Here is a 19,670-nt window from a genome sequence, read left to right as displayed (position 1 = left end):
GGCTGCAGCGCTTGCCCGAGTGTGTGTGTGTGTGGTCACGTGATGTGCGTTTTCAGCATTTTGGTGTGGACGGAGAGCTGTTCAGAAACGCTGGGTGAAACGCTAGTGTGGACATGTATCGTTTTCATTCTAAAACGCCGTTTTAAAACTAAAACACACTAGTGTAAACAGGGCCTAAGGAAGGAAGGGAGTGAGGGAAAGAGGGAGGGAGGCATGAAGAAACGAACAAACAAAAGAAAGAAAGACAGAAAGAACTATAGTATAACCTTTTTATTGTAATCAGCTGACAAACATTCCTTGCGAATTACATCGAGTAATTCAGATCTGCATGTCACTGTTACAATATTACATTTAAATTCACACAAAATATACACCCAAACACACTGCTAAGCAGATCATTTACAGACAGTACAAAACACCCCTGTGGAAACTGGCTGAAATGTGCAATAAGACTCCAACGTCCACTGGAAATTGTCTTATTTCCTAACCCTTTTAAGTTATTGGCTTTCTGACAAATCTTAAGCTTGTTGTCATTTTTCACCCCCAAGTATTTCTCTTTCCAGAGTTTTGATATGAATGTCTGAAATGTTCCAAAACAATGTCTTATCATTCATTACCCCATTAGTGCAAAATGCTCATTAAAGAGTCATTCTTCTCTGATTCCTGCATTTATACAGTCTTTAAACTATAGACATTGCTAAATTAAATATCTCGGTTTGTAATTATGAATGACAACATAAATCCTTCAATTAAATAAAAAATAACAAATGTTAAGATTAAACAAGAACAAACACCCACAAATGATAAGCAATAATTGTCAGACTCTCATCAAGTATTTCATTATCAAAATAAACGACTTCTAAATTCAACGTTCTTCTCAACAGTTGTTTGATTTGCTATTAAAGACTACATCATCGAAAACAAAAGTCACAAAAATGTCTGTGATATATGCTCAAAGTACTAATGGTAGCTTGATTTAGTCTTCATAGTTTGGTCGGTATAATCTTCCATAGACTTTAATAATACATCTTTGATTACTGATAAAAGTGACTAAAGTTTCTATAAGGAATCTCTTAGTCAAGAGCAAAACAAATAACTGTTTAAGAGTTCATTTCACAAAACATGTTTTACATTCCAATACACTACATTTACAATGCTTTTTTTTTTTTTAATGTAAACGCACACTTGATGGATGTGTGTGATTGTTAGCGTGTGTTCAGACTGTCGCAGATAAAAATGTGATAATTCCATGAATTCCACCTACTGATCTTTATATGGTAATAATAATAATGATTCATAGTTTGTCAAAATTATTAGCTTTAACAGTCTAACACATCTTTGATGACTGATAAAAGTGACTAAATTTTATATAAGGAATCTCTCAGTCAATAGCAAAACAAAAACCTGATGAAGTGTTAATTTCACATACAGCATATTTTTCCATTCCAATCCACTACATTTATATAGTTTTTTTCAATGTTAATGCACACTTGATAGATGGATGTGTGTGACGATTAACGTGTCTTCACAGCTTTGCAGAGGAAAACATCAGAATTCTATAATAATAATAATAATAATAATAATAATAATAAATACATATCAAAATGATTGGCCCTCCTGTGGAATTTGTATTCAAAGTTGAATATTTTCGAATATCGCCGATCACGCCGAACACACTTTTGCATTAATATGCAAATCTTTTGAATTATTTACTAACGGCAGCGAGCGTTTTTTGGGTGCTGCTTATGTGCCCTGTGCACCTTGTATTTTAACTGTGCCTTGCGTTTTTGTCATTGCGTGCCCACAGTTGAAAAAAAAGAGTGGAAAAAAGCATGTTACATCAGTAACATCATTTTCATTATCGGCGTCATTTTCATTTCAAGTTATCCAGCAATGTACGACTTAACAAATCTTGATTATCATCATATTATTAATTATTATTAATTAATTATAACAATAACAGCAACACTCGTGCACAATACGCAGCTGATTCAGTCATTGCCTAGTGACATAAAAAAAGAGTGCTTCTGTTTTTATTTTCACGTTTTTGAAACTTAAAAGTAAGGGCTCCTAAGGGGCTGATCACACCGAACACGCTTTTACACTCAAAAAACGCGAGGCGCGAAGTGCACTGCAATGTTTTTTTGTTGCTGCGTGTTGTGTGCAAGTGTTGGTGCTGATATTGGTATAACTTTAAAATGTATTAATATTGTTATATTTATGATTTGTAAAGTCATACAGCTCCGGAAACCTCAAAAACAGCAACCACTAGTCTTCACAAGTCTCTGTAGTCATCTGTACAACACAAACACTGCTGTCACCCCAATGGAAAACCCATCGATTCTCTTAACAATATGATTATGAAATGAAAAAACTCGACTGACGTAACACGCTTTTTCTGCTCAGAGATGACCTAAACTGCAAGTGCACAGTGCACAACTACAAAAAACACAAGGCATAAGCAGCTTGCAATACACTGGTGGCTGTTAGTAAACCATTCAAAAGACATGCCTCACAATGCAAGAAGCGTGTTCTGTGTGATCGGCCCCTAAGACAGGTCTCAAAATAGAACTCATGCTCACTTACAAAAGGGGCGACAATAGAAGAAAAATGCCCTAAACTTACTGAAAACGTCAGATTTTTCAGTGCGCCAGATGAAACTGGTAACAAGGACCAGCCGAGCAAACCGGAAAACATCTTAGCATGGATATAATAACTTAGTAATTAGAAATATTATGTTAAAAATGTGACAAAACAAATCTCTCTATTAAGTATTTACGTTTCACAGGAGGGCTAATGATTTTGACTTCAACTTTATATAGAATTCTAATATAATCATAAATCAGTGATTCTGCCATGTTTCTCACTGACAAAAGCAAATATTCAAACTTCCCGTTTTCAGGTGCAATAAACATGTAAAAATGATTTAGTCAACATGACTTCAATGCACCATGAGCATGTCAGCAGTAACAACTGCTACAGAGTGGAACAATCAAGTACAATCTCAGCTGGTTAGATCTTAGATTACAATGATTTTAAAGTGCTTATTATTTATTTATAACTTCTCTGGCACTAAGATGAAAAGTGTCTGAACATAAGTGCCATGTTCTGAAGAGACTTGCACCTGTCTGAAAGAGTCGAAGCTTTCGAGCTTTCTTCAGAGGGTATTTGAGGAGCTGATCTAGTCACAGTTATTGAAGTTATTAAATTGTCTGAACTTCTTAAATCCTGCTGTTCAAGTCATTGTCCTCGCCCACATACTTTTATTAAAGTGCTCAGAGTTTGCTGTTTACCTCAACAGATGGATTTAAAGTCAAACCTCAGAAGAATTAAAATGCAATACATCTCAAACATAACATTTAGTCAGTTCGGGAAAATATATTAAACCATTTATCAGCTATAAACGTCTCAATCTTAGTGCAGCTAGAGAGAAACACTAAAGAAAAGTCTGCTCAGTTTGGCTGAAATGTGAAAACAAATCCCAGGAAGCAAAAGCCAGATGGGTGGAGAGACGGGAAGCCCATGTTTTTGGAGTGTGGTGGTCTCAGCTGCCTTCATCCACCAGCTTGGCTCCGTTAATACCGCGGTATGTGACCCTGCTGGGTCGCACCAGAACCCCATGGCCAGGTCGGCAGCTGAAGTAGCGCCGGCTGCCCACAGAACCGTCGTTTTTCCCTTTCGGGCTACGCAGCTCCAGGCCCAGCCAGAGGCCAGGGGCAAATTCAGCTGTGCCAATGTAGCGGATGGTGGCCATCTCATTGGCGCTAATTAGCAAGACCTGCATGCCCAGGTGGAGTTTGACAGTGCCATCTGAGCCAGGACAACTGGTGTTGCCACCCACTCGAATAGGCCCTGGGCCAGCGCTGCTGTTTGCCCTTGATGCACCCCAGCCAGCACTGACTGTGCTCCAGCGGCGACGCAAATTATTGGAACGGTTCCTGAGGGATGACAACAGAAGGCAAAGAGTATTTAACAATGGGACACTAAAAGAATGGAAGGGAAGAAATACAGTAGAATGGAATGCGGAAAGTGTTTTCCAGCCATTAAAGTTACGTTAAAACCAAGCAAACCATTGATTTTCTTTTGAAATTGCCAATAAGTTTGATGTGTCAAATGACCCTCTTCCTATTGAAAAAAACTAAATTACACAAGTAATTTAGTTTAGTCATTTAACATTATTCTCACCTGCTTGCTTGACTTTTGCGACTTGGTTCTCTCTGTGTGGCAATGGCTGAGGAAGTGCTGAAAGTGCGGCGAATACCTAAAATAAACACATACGTCTGCTTTATAAAATGACCAAATTTCTGTGAATCGACAGTTTTGTGTGGAAAAGGAATGACTAAACTGTGTTCAGTCTTAAAAAGCTTTGACAGAGAAGAGGGAATCAGACAGCAGACAAGCGGAATGGCTCACCTGTGAAGGAATAGTTCATCCGAGACGAGGACAGCTCTGACAGACAGTCCACTGAGCCATGAATCCTGCTAGTTAAAACAAAGTGAACGTTCAGTATTACTTCTTCCACTACACTTTTACAACTGATGCACTGCCATAAAACTGTCAAGACGCATTATTTTACCCTTGCGTATTCTCTGTAAGCTGTCAAACAATAAATATATCACTTCAAAATAGTGACAGTCACATGGGTTTATTTTGACAAATGCTTGTCAAAACTGGCACAGACAATCTGATGTAAATATGTAGCAAACTCACAAACCTTTATGATCTGACAGAAAACAAAGAAAAAAAAAAGGAAATGATCTCCAGTGGACAGGTAAAATCTTTGAAATCAACATTTTTGAAGTAAGCATGAAATAACACATGGAACCCATTTTACTTCCGTAATGGACAGATGTCAGGTTAAATCCATGTCTATTGGGGACTTAATGGATTTTTAAGTATGGTTGTAATCTAAGTAGGTATGGTGCTGTATCTATAACAGAGCCAGACTTGAAGTCTGTGTAAAATCAAGACATTTTTTTTTTTTATTTAGGTGAATAAATGATGTCTAAGTTAATCCTCTAAAAAAAAAAAAAAAAAAAAATAGAGTTTGTTTTGGTTATCTTCAATCAAAATATGACCATTTGCTTCAGCATTTGTAGTGGTGGTTCTTCTGTGTTGACATCAGTTTGACAGTTTTAACCACAGTATTTTTAACCATGCCCCTTACTGTTAATTTGCAATGAGGGAATAATACTCAAAAAGAAAGGCCTTCCCCTCTAACTAATATTCTGTTACAGTTGGAAGTACATCAACATGTTAAAGGTACAGCTATGGTTTTGTTTTATTCAATAAAATATAAAAAAAAAAAAAAAAACACACTAGAAAAGCGTTATATATGGGCTGACTTTTTTTTTTTTTTTTTTTTAAATAACCCATGTCTGTCACACGTGATACAAGTGGATGAAAGCTTGAAGATTTTGAATCATTACAAAACAAACAGTGTTTTGAAGTGTGTTTGCGAGGGGTTGGTTAGAACATTAAAAACATTTTTTATAGCAATCACTTCCTGCATTGTTAAAGACACCTGTACGTGTGCCGATAAGATTAAAACTCAGGATAAACGGAGTATATTATTTTATTCATTTTTGTATGTCTTTGTTTAATTGTTGCCTGATTGATTGGTAGGTTATTAGGTGGTCGATCAATCTGTCATTTGGCTTGTTGGTTGGTTGGTTGGTTGGCTAACTGGTTGATTGGTTTGCTGATTTGTTGGTTGGCTGGCTGGCTGATTGGATGGTTGGCTGATTAGTTGGTTGGTTTGCTGATTGATTGGTTGGTGGGTTGGTTTGCTGATTGGTTAGTTGCTTTGTTGGTTGGTTGGCTGATTGGTTGGATGGTTGGTTGGTTGGTTGGTTAGTTGGCTGTTTGGCTGGTTGGTTGGCTGATTGGATGGTTGGTTGGTTGATTGACTGATTGGTTGGCTGGTTGATTGAATGGTTAGTTCATTGGTTGGCTGATTGGCTGGTTGATTGGTTGGTTGGTTGGCTAATTGTTTCTTGGTTGATTGGCTGATCGATTAATTGATTTAAACATTTAATGACAGCTTCAGTAGGAATGTAAGTCTGAATATCCACTGTCAGTATACATGTCAAGTGAAATATATTTAGCCAAATATTACTGTTCAATTATGAGATTGCATTCTTTTATCAAATAACCGCATTACATGGACAAATACATTACTCTTGTTTTGTGTACATGTGCTGGAGAGATTTTGCTAAAACAATTTTGTATGAACTGAGAATTTTCTATTTAACTGAGAATATTTTATTTATGTATGCATTTTCTTGTTTAATTATTAGTTGGTTGGTTGGTTGGTTGGCTGATTGGTTAGTTATTAGGCTGATTGGCTGGCTGGCTGGCTGGTTGGTTGGTTGGTTGGTTGACTGGTTGGCTAATTATCTGGTTGTTTATTTGTTTGTTTGGCTAATTGGTTGTTAGGTTTTTTTTACACTTTTAAACATTTATTGACAGCTTTAGTAAGAATGTAGGTCTGAATATTCCCAGCAAGCATATATATCAGGTTAAACAGATTTAGCCAAATTATTGCTGTTCAGTTATGGGATTGCATTTTTTTTTAATCATGGGTACTTAAAGCAAAAAACTTGGACAGTTTCCCATATTAGTCAAAGATATTATTTTAAACTCCTGTATTGCGCTACACAAAAAAAAAAAAAAAAAAAAAAAAAAAACGCATATAAGATAGAAAAACGCAGAGTAATTGAAAAATAAATTGAAGACAGAGAATTTAGGGCTTGTAATATGCATCAGGAAAGTAAAGATTCCATTTTTTCATTTGATTTGACTTAAAACCCCGATACTACATTAAAAAAAATGTGTGCAAGGACAGGTTGGGATCTCTCCATTGGCTCGGCTAGCACTGTGTCTGTGGCTGCCCTTAGGGTTAATTAAGAAGACAAAACGAAAGAAAACTTCTAGAACAATGTGCTTATCAGTCAGTCAGCTCCAGGAATACAATGAGCCAGAAAAAGAGGAGCACGGCACAGGTGAATGGCTCTGAATTAAGAATATATGATTCATGACAGATGGAAGGCGATACGAACATTGATCATTTGTTAAATAACCAGCTGGGGAATAAAAGCTGTAAAAGCTACAGGGGGACAAACGGGGGGCAGATCGTTGCTGATACAAAGGATTACAGGCATAATGGAAGACTGACTTAAATCGAATAAAAATAAAGAGCTTGGGTTTGAATCAAAAGAAAGTAAAAAATAAGCAATTTTACAGTATCTTGGTGTCAAATGAAAGAAGTAAAAGTCAAATATGACATTTGTTTTATTAAACATGCAGGGTTCCCATTCTATGACAAATTTAAGGACTTTTCCTGACAAAAAGCTGAATTTCCAGCACATCGCTGCACTTCTCCTTAAGTGTGTGACCTGATTTAGATGTGTCGTGTAATATTATTGCACAACACATTCAGACAAAATCTTTTTGAACAAGGTTATAATCGTTGAATATAAATAAATAAATAAATAAATATATATATATATATATATATATATATATATATATATATATATATATATATATATATATATATATATATATATATATATATATATATATTTTTTTTTTTTTTTTCTTTTTTACATGAGTTTGTTTGATGCTTTTTTTAATTTTAACAGTTTTGTTTATTTTGATCATTTAATTCATAAATGTTTTAAGCAGCGTTTCTGAAGGTTGTAGCTAGTTGAATTTAAGAATTTTGAAAATTTTTAAGACCATTATGAATGAAATAATAGACTTATAAAGGGCTAAACGCTAAACAATTTTCAAATGGCACAAATAGAAAAGATTTGTATTTGCCCTATCATATGTCTTATTATAATTGAATACATTTAATAATACAATAATAAATTAATAATAAAAAAAAACAAGCAAGCTCTACATGTACTGTCTCCATAAACTTTTTTCCCACAAAAACTTTCTTAAAAAAAAATAATAAAAAAATATAAATATATACAGTATTATAGGTTGGCGTAGATCATTTAAAAAAAAATCTAGAATAATCTAGATTTTAATCTACCCAAATAATGACTAAAAGTAAATCTTTGAGAACGGGTTTCTCAAGCTAGGTGGTGCATTAGACCAGGGGCTCATCTCCAGTTTCTAAAATGCATCACAAACTGTTTGAAACTGTTCTTTGATGATAATTGGTGATAAAAATAAATGATGTTTAGTAAGATTTACTTGTGTTTACAAACTGTTTTTTCAGTTAAACATAAATTTTGAGGCCTACACAAACCTACATAAGCTCGAAACAGCGACTTTTGATTACCTCAATCCAACTGAAGTCATAACTGAACTGAACAGAAATGGATTTAAGAAATGTGGAGTATGCATATATGTTTGTTTGTTTGTTTATTGCCCCTCAAGGGGAAATTTTCTGTTGACTCACCCAGCACTTCAGCAGGATCTGACACAATAACAATTTAAAAGAATAAGTCAACATGCAATGTGGCATTACTGAAGTAAACACCGCAATCAAACTATTACTGTCATGTAGGACTTTTTACCATTTTTTATGATCTACATGCATGGCTGTCAGTAAAGGTCCGCACACACAGGTCGCAAAAACATGGACGTTTTTTTCTTTCCATTCGGCATCCATTATTAAATTCCATATTACTCCCACTAGACTCCTTATTTGCGTCTAATAACCCAGTTTGTCACGGGGGCATGAATAAAATGTTCATGAGTGAAAGTGCCAAACTGCAGTTAAAGTCAACCAAATTGACAGGAAACTCGTACATGAAAGCACTTCACGTAAACACCTTAATTATACTATTGTCTATTAAGCCAAATAACTAGATTATTGATTTCCATGTAAGAGTGGTCAGTATGTCTTCGAAGTAAGTGAAAGATCCAAAAGGGTATCCTGCTGATTTGATTCAGAAGGGCCCTTTTTTTGTCAGACAGCTTACCGGTTTAATTTTCATTCATCGTCATTCATTTTAAAATGCACCCAGTCTGTTTTATTTGTATATGTTTTACTCAAACGCATAAACTCTAATGCTGCCTGATAGTTAGATGTGAAGCTAACATTAATCAGATTCACTCTAGTGAACTGCATCCATGTTAGCACATCACGTTTGATGTGGTAATTTCACAGTAAGAATACACACAGGTTCGAAGACGCCATTACCAGCCCACCACTAAAATATATACAGTGCTGATAAATTATTTGTCTAAAAAAAGCTGATTATGCCAGCAATTTTTTTAGACATCCCAACATGGTATCTAATTTGAAATGTCTTTCAGGACAAGGGCAGGGCATTAGCTTCTGCCGGGGCCGTTATATCCCTCATGCAGAAATGACTTGCAAATGTCGATGCACAATCTTATTAATGCTTCTGCACAGAAAGGTCGAAATGTCTGTTCGACAATCAAAGACACAGTCGGCTAGAAATAATCAAGCTAAAAGTCAGCGAGACACAGAAATAAAACTCAGTTAAGATGCGATTAGGAGCGTAAATTCTCTGCGGCGCACTTGCCTCTGAACTCGTGAGGGTGGAGCGAAGACTCCGTGTTTCGGAGGACAGCTGAAGTATCGTACTCCTCCAACTGATCCGTCATTCTTTCCGCCCGGCTTGTCCAACTCAATCCCCAACCAAAATCCTGTAAGGGACACACACGCACACACACAGTGTAGAAGGAGGCGCATTTTGTGAAATGTAGCTATTCTCTCGTCGACCTGAGCCTGGGTAAACAATCTCCAATCTGTCCTTTCTCACTACAGCTTGAGCCTAAACAAACGAATATCAAATCCTGCGATTTGAGTAAATCCAGTCATTCCTTTCAAAAGCTTTGTAATGCAAGAGCAAACAAACAGTTGCTTTTTAGTAAACAAAGCACAGAGCATAAAACACAGGGTGAGCGCTATTCTATAAATGTTCGAAGAGCAGATGAAAAGGGCAGATTGAGAGGAAGATGGATTTCACCTTAGAGCCTTTGATAGCCTATCAATAAAATTGCATGGATGGGGCAGATAAGATTCATGTTCTTTAAAATAAAAATAAAAAACACAAATAGAAAATGATTATCTAGTTCAGGGGTGCACAATCCTGTTCCAGGAGAGCCACCTTCCTGCAGATTTCAGTTGCTACCCATATTAAACACATCTGAACCAATTAATTAGGACCTGAACACCACGTGATAATTACAGGCAGGTGTGTTTGATATGGGTAGCAACTGAAATCTGCAGGTAGGTAGATCTCCAGGAACAGGATTGAGCACCCCTGATCTAGTTGAATCTTCACTTACAGGTAAAGGCACTTAGGTTCAGTTCCTCTTTACTAAACTGTAATAAGTAAATACTTGACTTTATTTAAATAAAATAATAATAATAATAATAATAATAATAATAAAAATGTACTTCTTAGTAAAATGTACTTCTTAAAAAAGTACTTCACCCAAAAACTGAAATTTACCCCATAATTAACTTAATATTAAGCCACCTTTAGTGTATATGACTTTTTTCCCTTCAAACAAACACAGTTGATGTGATTTAAAATTTTATCCTGGCTCTTTTATGATGTATAGGAAGTGGCTTTTATTTTGAAGTTTCCAGAAGTGCATAAATCTGTCATAAAACTAACACATCACTAGGGAGTGGGTTAATGTGTTTCTGTAACCAAAATATTCACAATTATCACACTATAAATAGGGTTGTGTATCGTTTGGGGTTATTTCGATACCGGTGCTAAATCGACACTCGAATCGGCAAAAAAACGTGCTGGATTAGTTGGCAGTTCATTCCGCTGTGGTGACCCCGAATTAACAAAGGGACTAAGCCGAAAAGAAAATGAATGAATGAATGAATGAACTTAATAAATCATGTATAATTATTGTTCTTTCTTATTTCATGTTGGTAAATACATAGCATTAACTAAAGAAACCTCTGAGTTGTCATGAGAGAAAAAAAAATGTTATCTAAAGACTTCTGCTAAAGTACTTCATATTTATAACTATTCATATTTAAAATACTAGTGCTGTTGAATGATAAATACACAAAACTATTTACAAATACGTATTTACATTTACACACAAATTGTATTTCAATGTATTTACTTATCTATTTTAATTTTCGCGTTATTTTATAGACATATTGTGCATAACAGTGAGTCAAATGCAGAGATCATTTTTTAAAGAAAAGAAGCCATCCCTAGTGGCATGTTAAAATGGCGGTGAGAAACTGACATATTCAGATTCAAAAAAAGTTCTGATGTGTTGCTTAGCTTTATTAAAAATCATATGTCACATGCATCATTTATCACGTGCATGTATTTTGTCAGTTTCCCTCATGTGAACATTGTGCACAGCAAATCAAAACTGGTGCTTTATTTTACTGCTCTCCAACTATGCTTTGTTTTCCAACAGATTTAGATGAAAATGCTGCACTGCCTGATACATTAAAATGCCTTTCACACAAAACTCAGAGTTGAGTTCAACAGCACTCAGCTGTCATTAATTAGTGAACTGGAGAGTCTGTTTGAGATTTTTTATGGCAACAGTTCAGTCACTCTAGTTTCCCGCACCAAGAACCAGCTGCATTCTACAAATACAAATATCCAATTGCATTTTAACAGATAAATTGCACCTAATCAATCATTATTGAACTATGTATAATAACAACAACAACAACAACAACAACAACAACAACAATAATAATATTATTAATAATAATAATAATAATAACAAAATTATAACAATAATAATGACAATAACAACAATAATAACAATGACAATAATAATAATAATAATAATAATAATATTAATAATAATAATAATAATAATAATAATAATAATAATAATAATAATAATAATAATAATAATAATACAAGCCACAAGCAAATTATACAGTAATACCTTAACTCATTTGCACAGTGGCTTATTCCGCAAATCTCACTCACGAAAAGTCAACCTTCCAAGAAGATTTAAGCCTATTCAAAAGACATAATATTGAATAATCACTGAACCGGAACCCTGACTATACTTGTTTCAATATACAACTGAGTCAATATTCACAATTATGCACAGCATCTAATCTTTATCAAGCTTGTTTTACATTCAGCCAATCTGTGTGAAAGACAACTAAGGCAAGCATTAATGCTTCATGAAAGAACTGAGGTATAGAAAATGTTGGCAGTCCATTGCATTTCATTTAAACCTACACTAGCTAGGTTTTCATCACCCTGTTTTAATATGCATTTTGAAGTATCACAAAAGAAACCAGTCATAGAAATGCAAAATGTCAAATAAAGATGCATTAATTTTTAGTTTTTTTAAGCTTACTTGAGGTGGATTTGGGCATTGGGGTGTGTGTGTGTGTGTGTGTGTGTGTGTGTGTGTGTGTGTGTGTATGTGTGTGTATAATTGCACTTAATTAATTGTATATATATAATTGTTTAATATGCCTATGTTTGCCTGTTAAAACAAAAATTATGACTTTTTTGATTCACATGCTGGAAATTATTCTGTAAACGTGTTCTCATCACAGTTTATTTTTTTCTTATGGGATAAAATAGTTATCCTATTCAGTTATGTGTCAATACTTTCATGTGCATTTAAAATGTATGCGCAAAGTGTTAATTATCCTACTGCTAAACCATGGCTTAAAGAATTGATATTTCCTCTGCACTTAGATATCTTATGATCCAGATATCTTTTAAAAGGCAACATCGGACAATTTTACAAGACACAATGTACTTAACTAAAAAGTTGTTTTGATAGTTTACTTACAGTTTACTTATAGGCTTAGGTTGCTATGCTCTTTTTTTTGTTTGTTTCAAGAGTTCACACTTAGATAATGCTAGACTATGATAGCAGGTTTGGCCTGCTGTCCTGGGAGAGAACCCTGAGCTCGAAGATAGATGAGCCCAAGGTTCCTGCCTGGTCAATGAGCATTAGGAGGGATAAGAGATCAGGTATTTCTTGAGAGCCCCCAGTTTAATTTGTTTTACCTATACTTTGTTTACTATGGTGGTTCTAATTGATTTAGTGTGTATGCATTAAGTGCTTGTGACTGACTGTTATTATAATTTACTTTTGTACATGTTTTTAGACTGTGGGACGAAACCAGAGTACACAGGGAAAATCCTCGCGGACACGGGAGAACATCCAAACTCTGCACAGAGAGTACCGACTGGCTCAACCAGAACTTGAACCATTAAGTGTTGCCCGATCACAGAATTGAGGAGGAGGGAGGAGGGAAAGATAGAGGGGAGGTTTTCTAAAACAAAGACAGGGAATGAAGTTTAGGCAGGAAATTTATAGTAGTTTTGGAATGTTTCGATAGGCTAGCTAATGATAAGCGATGAGCTGTAGTCAATCATATCATGTGCTCATCTCAAAATAAGTTTGTGAAACTTTACTTGTTTTTGGAAGTTTACATGCATATCAGAAAAATTTATCCTTGAATTTGTTATTTTAAATCCATTCAATGACCAAAAAAAAACTTACTTGACAAGCAAAATCATTTGCACATCTTGGCATTTCTTGGCATTTTTTTTCGGCTTAATGCCTTTATTAATCTGCGGTCTCCACAATGGAATGAACCGTCCATTTCTTAATGTTATAGTACACAAAATACATTCCTTGAAATTCATTTATCCATTTCTAAAGCTGAACAATTGCTTGTAGAATGTAGATAGTATAGAGATAGAGTAGATATTGTACCGAGATAGAGATCAGTAAACACAATTCCTGACTATAATTTTCTGTAGCATATTACATTCTAACGCCTGCATCCCATGAATATAAGGTATCAAATTCATAAAAGGATTTCAGATCAATTTCTTTAAAACATTGATAGTTTGTTTACTTTTAAGCCACTTCTGCAAACAATTCTGTAAAATAAGCAAAGAGCCCCACAACTCTTTAAGTGTCCTTGAAAAATATCAAGTGTACCTTAAATGGCAGTCAATGCAATGTCTAACTTCACAGTGCTGAAGAACTGCTGAGCTCACCTGAGTTCCACATCCATTAAGCGAATAACCTTTACACGGTATACATTTTAAAACTGCCTCATTCAACTTATAGACCTGAGAGTAGCAGACAAAAACTGCAAGCAGAATAACAGGTAAAGTGTGCGTTAAGCGAATTTGAGTGGCTGGCCTTTTCCTCATTTATTAAATGTTTGGATTTCCATTGTGTGATATTAGACGCAGTGGAACATTTGCGCTGCTACTGAAATATGGCTTTAATTCATCCAGAGGTCTCATATAAAGGAGAGGGATCGAGGTACAATAGCAAAGGAGTAGCCATTGAATTGCTCTAAATGTGCAATTAACCCTGACACATAGCGCACTTCACAGGGATATCAGGTGAATAGAAAAGCAATAGTGTCATACCTGGAGCAAAACTGGTCTTGCCGTAAAATCGGACAACTCCTGTCCTTTGTCCCACCACCAATACTCGCTCACCCAAATGCACCTCCGGGCTCTCATGTGCTGTGCTGCTTGCTAAAGGGGTTCTACTGCGAGCAATGACTGAAAAATAAGAAGGAAAAACAGTCCAAGAAAGAAAAACTATTGCTAACTATATAATACCTAGAGGTCAACTGATGTGTCAGTTTTGCTGGTTAATCGGCATAGACAGTTGATTGTTTGATTGAATGTTTTTGCAAAAATATTGTGTGTATATATATATATATATATATATATATATATATATATATATATATATATATATATATATATATATATATATATATACATACACATATAGACATATATATAAAGGGTGTCACGATCCTCCAAATCCTCGATTCGATTACATTTTCGATTCTAAAGTCACGATTCGATTCGACTTTCGATTATGAATAATTAATTAATTAATAACGAATTAATTATTTGTAGCCAACCGTTTAAACTACCTGACCTGCATGGTCTTTGTTTTACCCATAAACAAATCATACAGTAAATGAATAAAGGTAAGTTACACACATAATTACCATCTGTCAATCACTTTTTCTGCGGGACTCGTGAGTAGGCAGTGTTCTGTGTCGTTATAATGGCGTCGGTAAAAAAGGTGCACAACCAACAGGAACCAACCAACAGTATCTGAGCTGTTCGCTAAAATGACTAAGTACAAGTGAGTGAAAGATTGAAGCAGTCTACTGATCCTCTGAAGGCCTGGACCTGCTGTCTCGAGCGCATGACTGTGTATGTGCGTCTGTGTCTGTGTGTGAATGAGTGTGTGTGGTCAAGCGATGTGCGTTTTCATCAGTAGTGAGGAAGGAGGGCTGCTCAGAAATGCTACACGCCACTGTGGATGTCAAATCGTTGTTCAAAAATGCCATTTAAAAAAAAGAAATATTAGAGTAAACAGGGCCTGATTGTGTACTTTTCACAAGCGTATTTGCAATGGGGGCGGGGTGGAGGAGCGCGAGGCCGGTGTTGTCTATCGGACGAACCCTAATACGTACATATTAGAGCTTGCAAACTGTGTTTTTTTTTTGTTTTTTTTTTGTTTTTTTTTTTGTCGACAACACGAACATCGTCAACATAACTCACTGGAAATCCAAAATGCTTCCACACCGGCAACTTGATTGAAATAGGAGAGGGTTTAAGCTCTGTCGACGGGTCACCTGCGTCTGCAGTTTAACAAGCACTTCAACAAGCCTGTTTTATTTCCTGCTTGGCAAGCCAGGCTGACGTGACATGGGGGCATGGCAGCATTGACGATTCTATTTTTTGATTCGATAATCGAAATTAAGCATAAACTTCGATCGATTTCGATTTAAAATCGAAATCGTGACACCCTTAATATATATATATATATATATATATATATATATATATATATATATAAATAACAGATGTTGAAGTTTTCATTCGCATTGTATGACAACACCTTTTGTATATATACATATGATGTGAAACAGAAATTGGCATGAACATTGTGAACACATCACCACATAAACAACAACACAACACAACTTGTACAACAAGCAGTGAACACAACAAAAAAAAAAAAAAATTGCCATCATTACTACCTGGTTTTGACATGGGATCAGAAGTGCACACTAGTTTCTGCTATCCTTGTTTAAGCTACATGTAAATTAATTGAAGCTCTTGTTATTTAAGCACTTAACATCAAGCTGTATGTAAAAGGAATTTACACTTAAGGTTTGAGAAGTGCCCTCGTCTGAATGCCTAAATGAATGTAATGATGCGCAAATTAAGCCTTGCTTCTAATTGGTAAAATTCAATTATGTCCAGTAGCTGACTTGACGAGTTTTCAATTGGTTATCTATTAGAATGTAAACATTTGAGAAACGATGTGTTGTCTATAACTGCCTCAGTGCAAACTTGTGGATTGCCTTAAAGTGAAAACACCTTAATCCAGCTGTTTAATATTAATAAAACAACAAAAACAAAGAAGTCACTCATGCTTTCGACTGAACAGTGGTTGTAACTTCAATAATATTTAACCTTTAAGTTCGTACCTTAAAGCTACTAGATACTGTACCTGGAAAACTTGAAAGACACTAATTTAAGTAGTATATTTGCTATGTTATTCAATTACCATTATAATTATTTTACACTAACACCAAACCGCACCAAATTGTGACCCTAAAGTCATGAGCAATATGTACCGATGCACCAATTACATATACACATGTGCGCACTCACACATCTAAATACAAGCATTTACACTACTGCATATGCACACTCACACCTCTCCCTTCGCAGCTAAAACAGCTTCAACTCTTCTGGGAAGGCTTCAGGAGTGTGTTTATAGGTACTGAAGACATTCTTCTAGAAGCGCATACATTTTTATCTCATCTTTAAAAAAAGACAATAAAAATGGATATTGCATTAAGAAGAATCTTTCTTGGGTAAACAACTTTTGACTGTGCTGAGATTGTCTTTGCCCAGTGTGTTTGCAACCTAATCCCCAATCAGAGTTTGTTTTGCACATTCATATTTGCAAATACAAATCCATTAACTATTAGGGTAGATCATGAAAAAGTAGAGCTGCAAAAAAGACATACTTGAGTGTGGGGTGGAGGTGTGTGAACGGGATGGGGCAGGTGTAGATCTGGTGCTTGGAGCAACCCGCTCCTGCCATGGATGCAACGGTGGTCTTTGACGTGGGAGTGGACGTGGTGGACGTCTAGAAGTTTGTCTAGAGTCCAAAGAGGAAGAGGAAGTGGAACAACTGCGTGAAAGAAGACCTGTGTGGACAGATCAGAAATGACAGAGTAAATACATTGGCACTACAAACATAATCATTATTTATTACACGTGGTTACTAACCACTGAGCCACCGTGTTGCCCGACCAAATGAATTGAACCGATTAATTAGATCAGTTAAATCGTTTAATTAAAGATATATATATATTTTTTTTTTTCTTTCAAGCTGTTTTTACATTGTTTGCTGAGTGAAGAAGAAAAAACCTTTAAGACATATCAGTCATAATTGCGTTCAGACAGAAAACAGTCATGTCAAAGTTGTCTGCAAATGCTTAACCAGAACAAGATAAAAAATAAATAAAGAAAAATTAAAATAGTCCTATCTATAAAACAATAATTCCAAGCTGTATGATTATTAAATAAAATGTATCGTAATGATATTATAGCCATATGCTCATTCTGGGACATTTGTGAAAAAGAGAAAAAAATAGGTAAAGTCACAAACTGGAATTTTATGCAGCACATTTGTAAATGGTGTTTTTCAATTTTTATTTATTTATATTTTTTTAAGTGCAAGGAAAAAAAATGTGTAAAAAAAAAAAAAAAATATATATATATATATATATATATATATATATATATATATATATATATATATATATATATATATATGGTGTTGTAACAATATGTTGATGCTTGAGAAAGTAACATTTTTGCTTTCTTTAACATTTTTTTCATGTTTTAGGATGAATATTTTTTCTTGTTCAGATTAAGCATAAAAGGCTGTGCTAATTGTTATTAATGCTAATGTTAATTTATCTAATTAAAATGTTATTATATTATATGTCATTTTATAACATTTTATGCTTTATATAAACTATCGAATTATAATTATGCCCCATAAATTAAATTAAGTATTCGCCCTTTAAGGCCTAATATTACATTTAAAGTCTTTAAAAGAAACAGACGATGACCAAATTAGTTTAATAAACACTGAAAAGTGTTTCACTGACTATGTAAACAAATAAATATATTTCACATTTAACATATACATTTTTTTATAAAACACACACCAACACGGAGAGAACATGCAAACTCCACACAATTATTTTTCAACAATCTCAAATCGCCTCACAGCAACATCGCTGGTTCAAGCCTCGACTGGGTCAGTTGGCATTTCTGTGTGGAGTTTGCATGTTCTCCCCTTGTTGGTGTGGGTTTCCTCCGGGTGCTCCGAGTTCCCCCACAGTCCAAAGACATGCGGTACAGGTTAGGTAAGCTAAAATTGTCCATAGTGTATGTATGTGATTGAGTGTGTATGGATGTTTCCCAGTGATTGGTTGCAGCTGGAAGGGCATCAACTGCGTAAAACATATGATAGATAAGTTGACGGTTCATTCCACTGTGGTGACCCCAGACTAATCAATGGTCTAAGCTGAAAAGAAAATCAATGAATGAATCTCAATGTCAAGAAATGCTTCTAAATCATCACATTGACACACATCTCAATTTTGTGTGGTGTAGCATTATTTAGTCGACATTGATTTCATGTGATTTTGTCTTTCTGGTGTTTCTAGCTGTCAATGGAGCAGTCTGGCAAAATGACAAAGACAGCTGATCCTGATTGGTCCTCGTGCATGCATTAAAAATGCTGATTGGCTCACAGATAGAACCTTATAGAGCCAAGCTACAGTTTGACTTTGTGGATAAAACCTTTTTTGTTTTTTAAATGAAAAGTCTTAAAATGTAAACAACTCATAAAAACACATCATATAATGTAATTTTGTCATTTAATAAGAATATGTGAATAACTCAATTTTGACAAAAATGTCAGATAGAACCTTATAATTCTAAGGTGATGATTTGTATTCAGCACATTGTGTTACCTCTTATATGCATGAAATTAAACCTGAGCTCAACCCCAAAAAGAACCGGCAATTGCTGCTGTCACCTCCTATAGCAAACTCTCAGTGAAAATGACTGACTTTTTTGGTCACTTTGTCACTGCAAATTGATGTCAGCATGATTGGCCCTTGATGAGCAGAGTTTTAAAAGGGCAATTCATAATTGCAGGAAAAGCATCACACAAATTAGCAGTAGATTTATCCAACTAAAGTTTAAAATGTCACTTTAAATGGTCAAACCGATTAAATAATTAACCAGTGATTATCACACTGAATAATTAGCGCGGGAAGCAGGTGAGAAAAAGCCTGAAAAAGAAAAGTTATATATAAACGGAGCATTCATGAATCTGAGGTCTGAAAATATTTAAAGGTCATGTGACATGTTATGAGAACGCTCTGATAAAACGTGCTTCCCGGCTGACTTAAGACTTGCTGAATTACAAACAATATACTATTGGTTGAACAATAAAATTGTAAATGATACTGAAAAAGGTGATGCGGTGACGCAGTAGATAGTGCTGACGTACAGGTGGGTAGGCTAAATTGTCCGTAGTGTATGTGTGTGAATGAGGGTGTATGGATGTTTCCCAGAGATGGGTTGCAG

The 19,670-nt window shown here is 35.1% G+C and overlaps 1 protein-coding gene across 5 annotated transcripts in view; it reads right to left on the bottom strand.

The window, feature by feature from the left end:
* Positions 1 to 255: 255 nt before the first annotated feature.
* Positions 256 to 19,670, bottom strand: part of zgc:103755 — an 86,977-nt gene continuing 67,562 nt past the window's right edge. For 3 of the 5 annotated variants that reach the window (XM_087288965.1, XM_087288967.1, XM_087288964.1), the window contains 6 exons: positions 17,021 to 17,203; positions 14,373 to 14,510; positions 9,516 to 9,639; positions 4,414 to 4,481; positions 4,186 to 4,261; positions 256 to 3,938 (listed from right to left, as the gene is read on the bottom strand). In XM_087288965.1, the coding sequence (XP_087145091.1) occupies positions 3,545 to 3,938; positions 4,186 to 4,261; positions 4,414 to 4,481; positions 9,516 to 9,639; positions 14,373 to 14,510; positions 17,021 to 17,203 (983 nt within the window). In that variant the 3' untranslated portion in view covers positions 256 to 3,544. The remainder of the gene's footprint in view (positions 3,939 to 4,185; positions 4,262 to 4,413; positions 4,482 to 9,515; positions 9,640 to 14,372; positions 14,511 to 17,020; positions 17,204 to 19,670) is intronic. The other 2 variants (XM_087288966.1, NM_001362516.1) reach the window with 2 other exon arrangements.

The sequence above is a fragment of the Danio rerio genome, chromosome 17, assembly GCF_052040795.2.
Source record: "Danio rerio strain M-AB ecotype USA chromosome 17, GRCz13ab, whole genome shotgun sequence".
In the NCBI taxonomy this organism is placed as follows: domain Eukaryota; kingdom Metazoa; phylum Chordata; class Actinopteri; order Cypriniformes; family Danionidae; genus Danio; species Danio rerio.
Note: the sequence above shows the minus strand (reverse complement) of the source record. Positions and strands in the feature narration are given on the sequence as shown.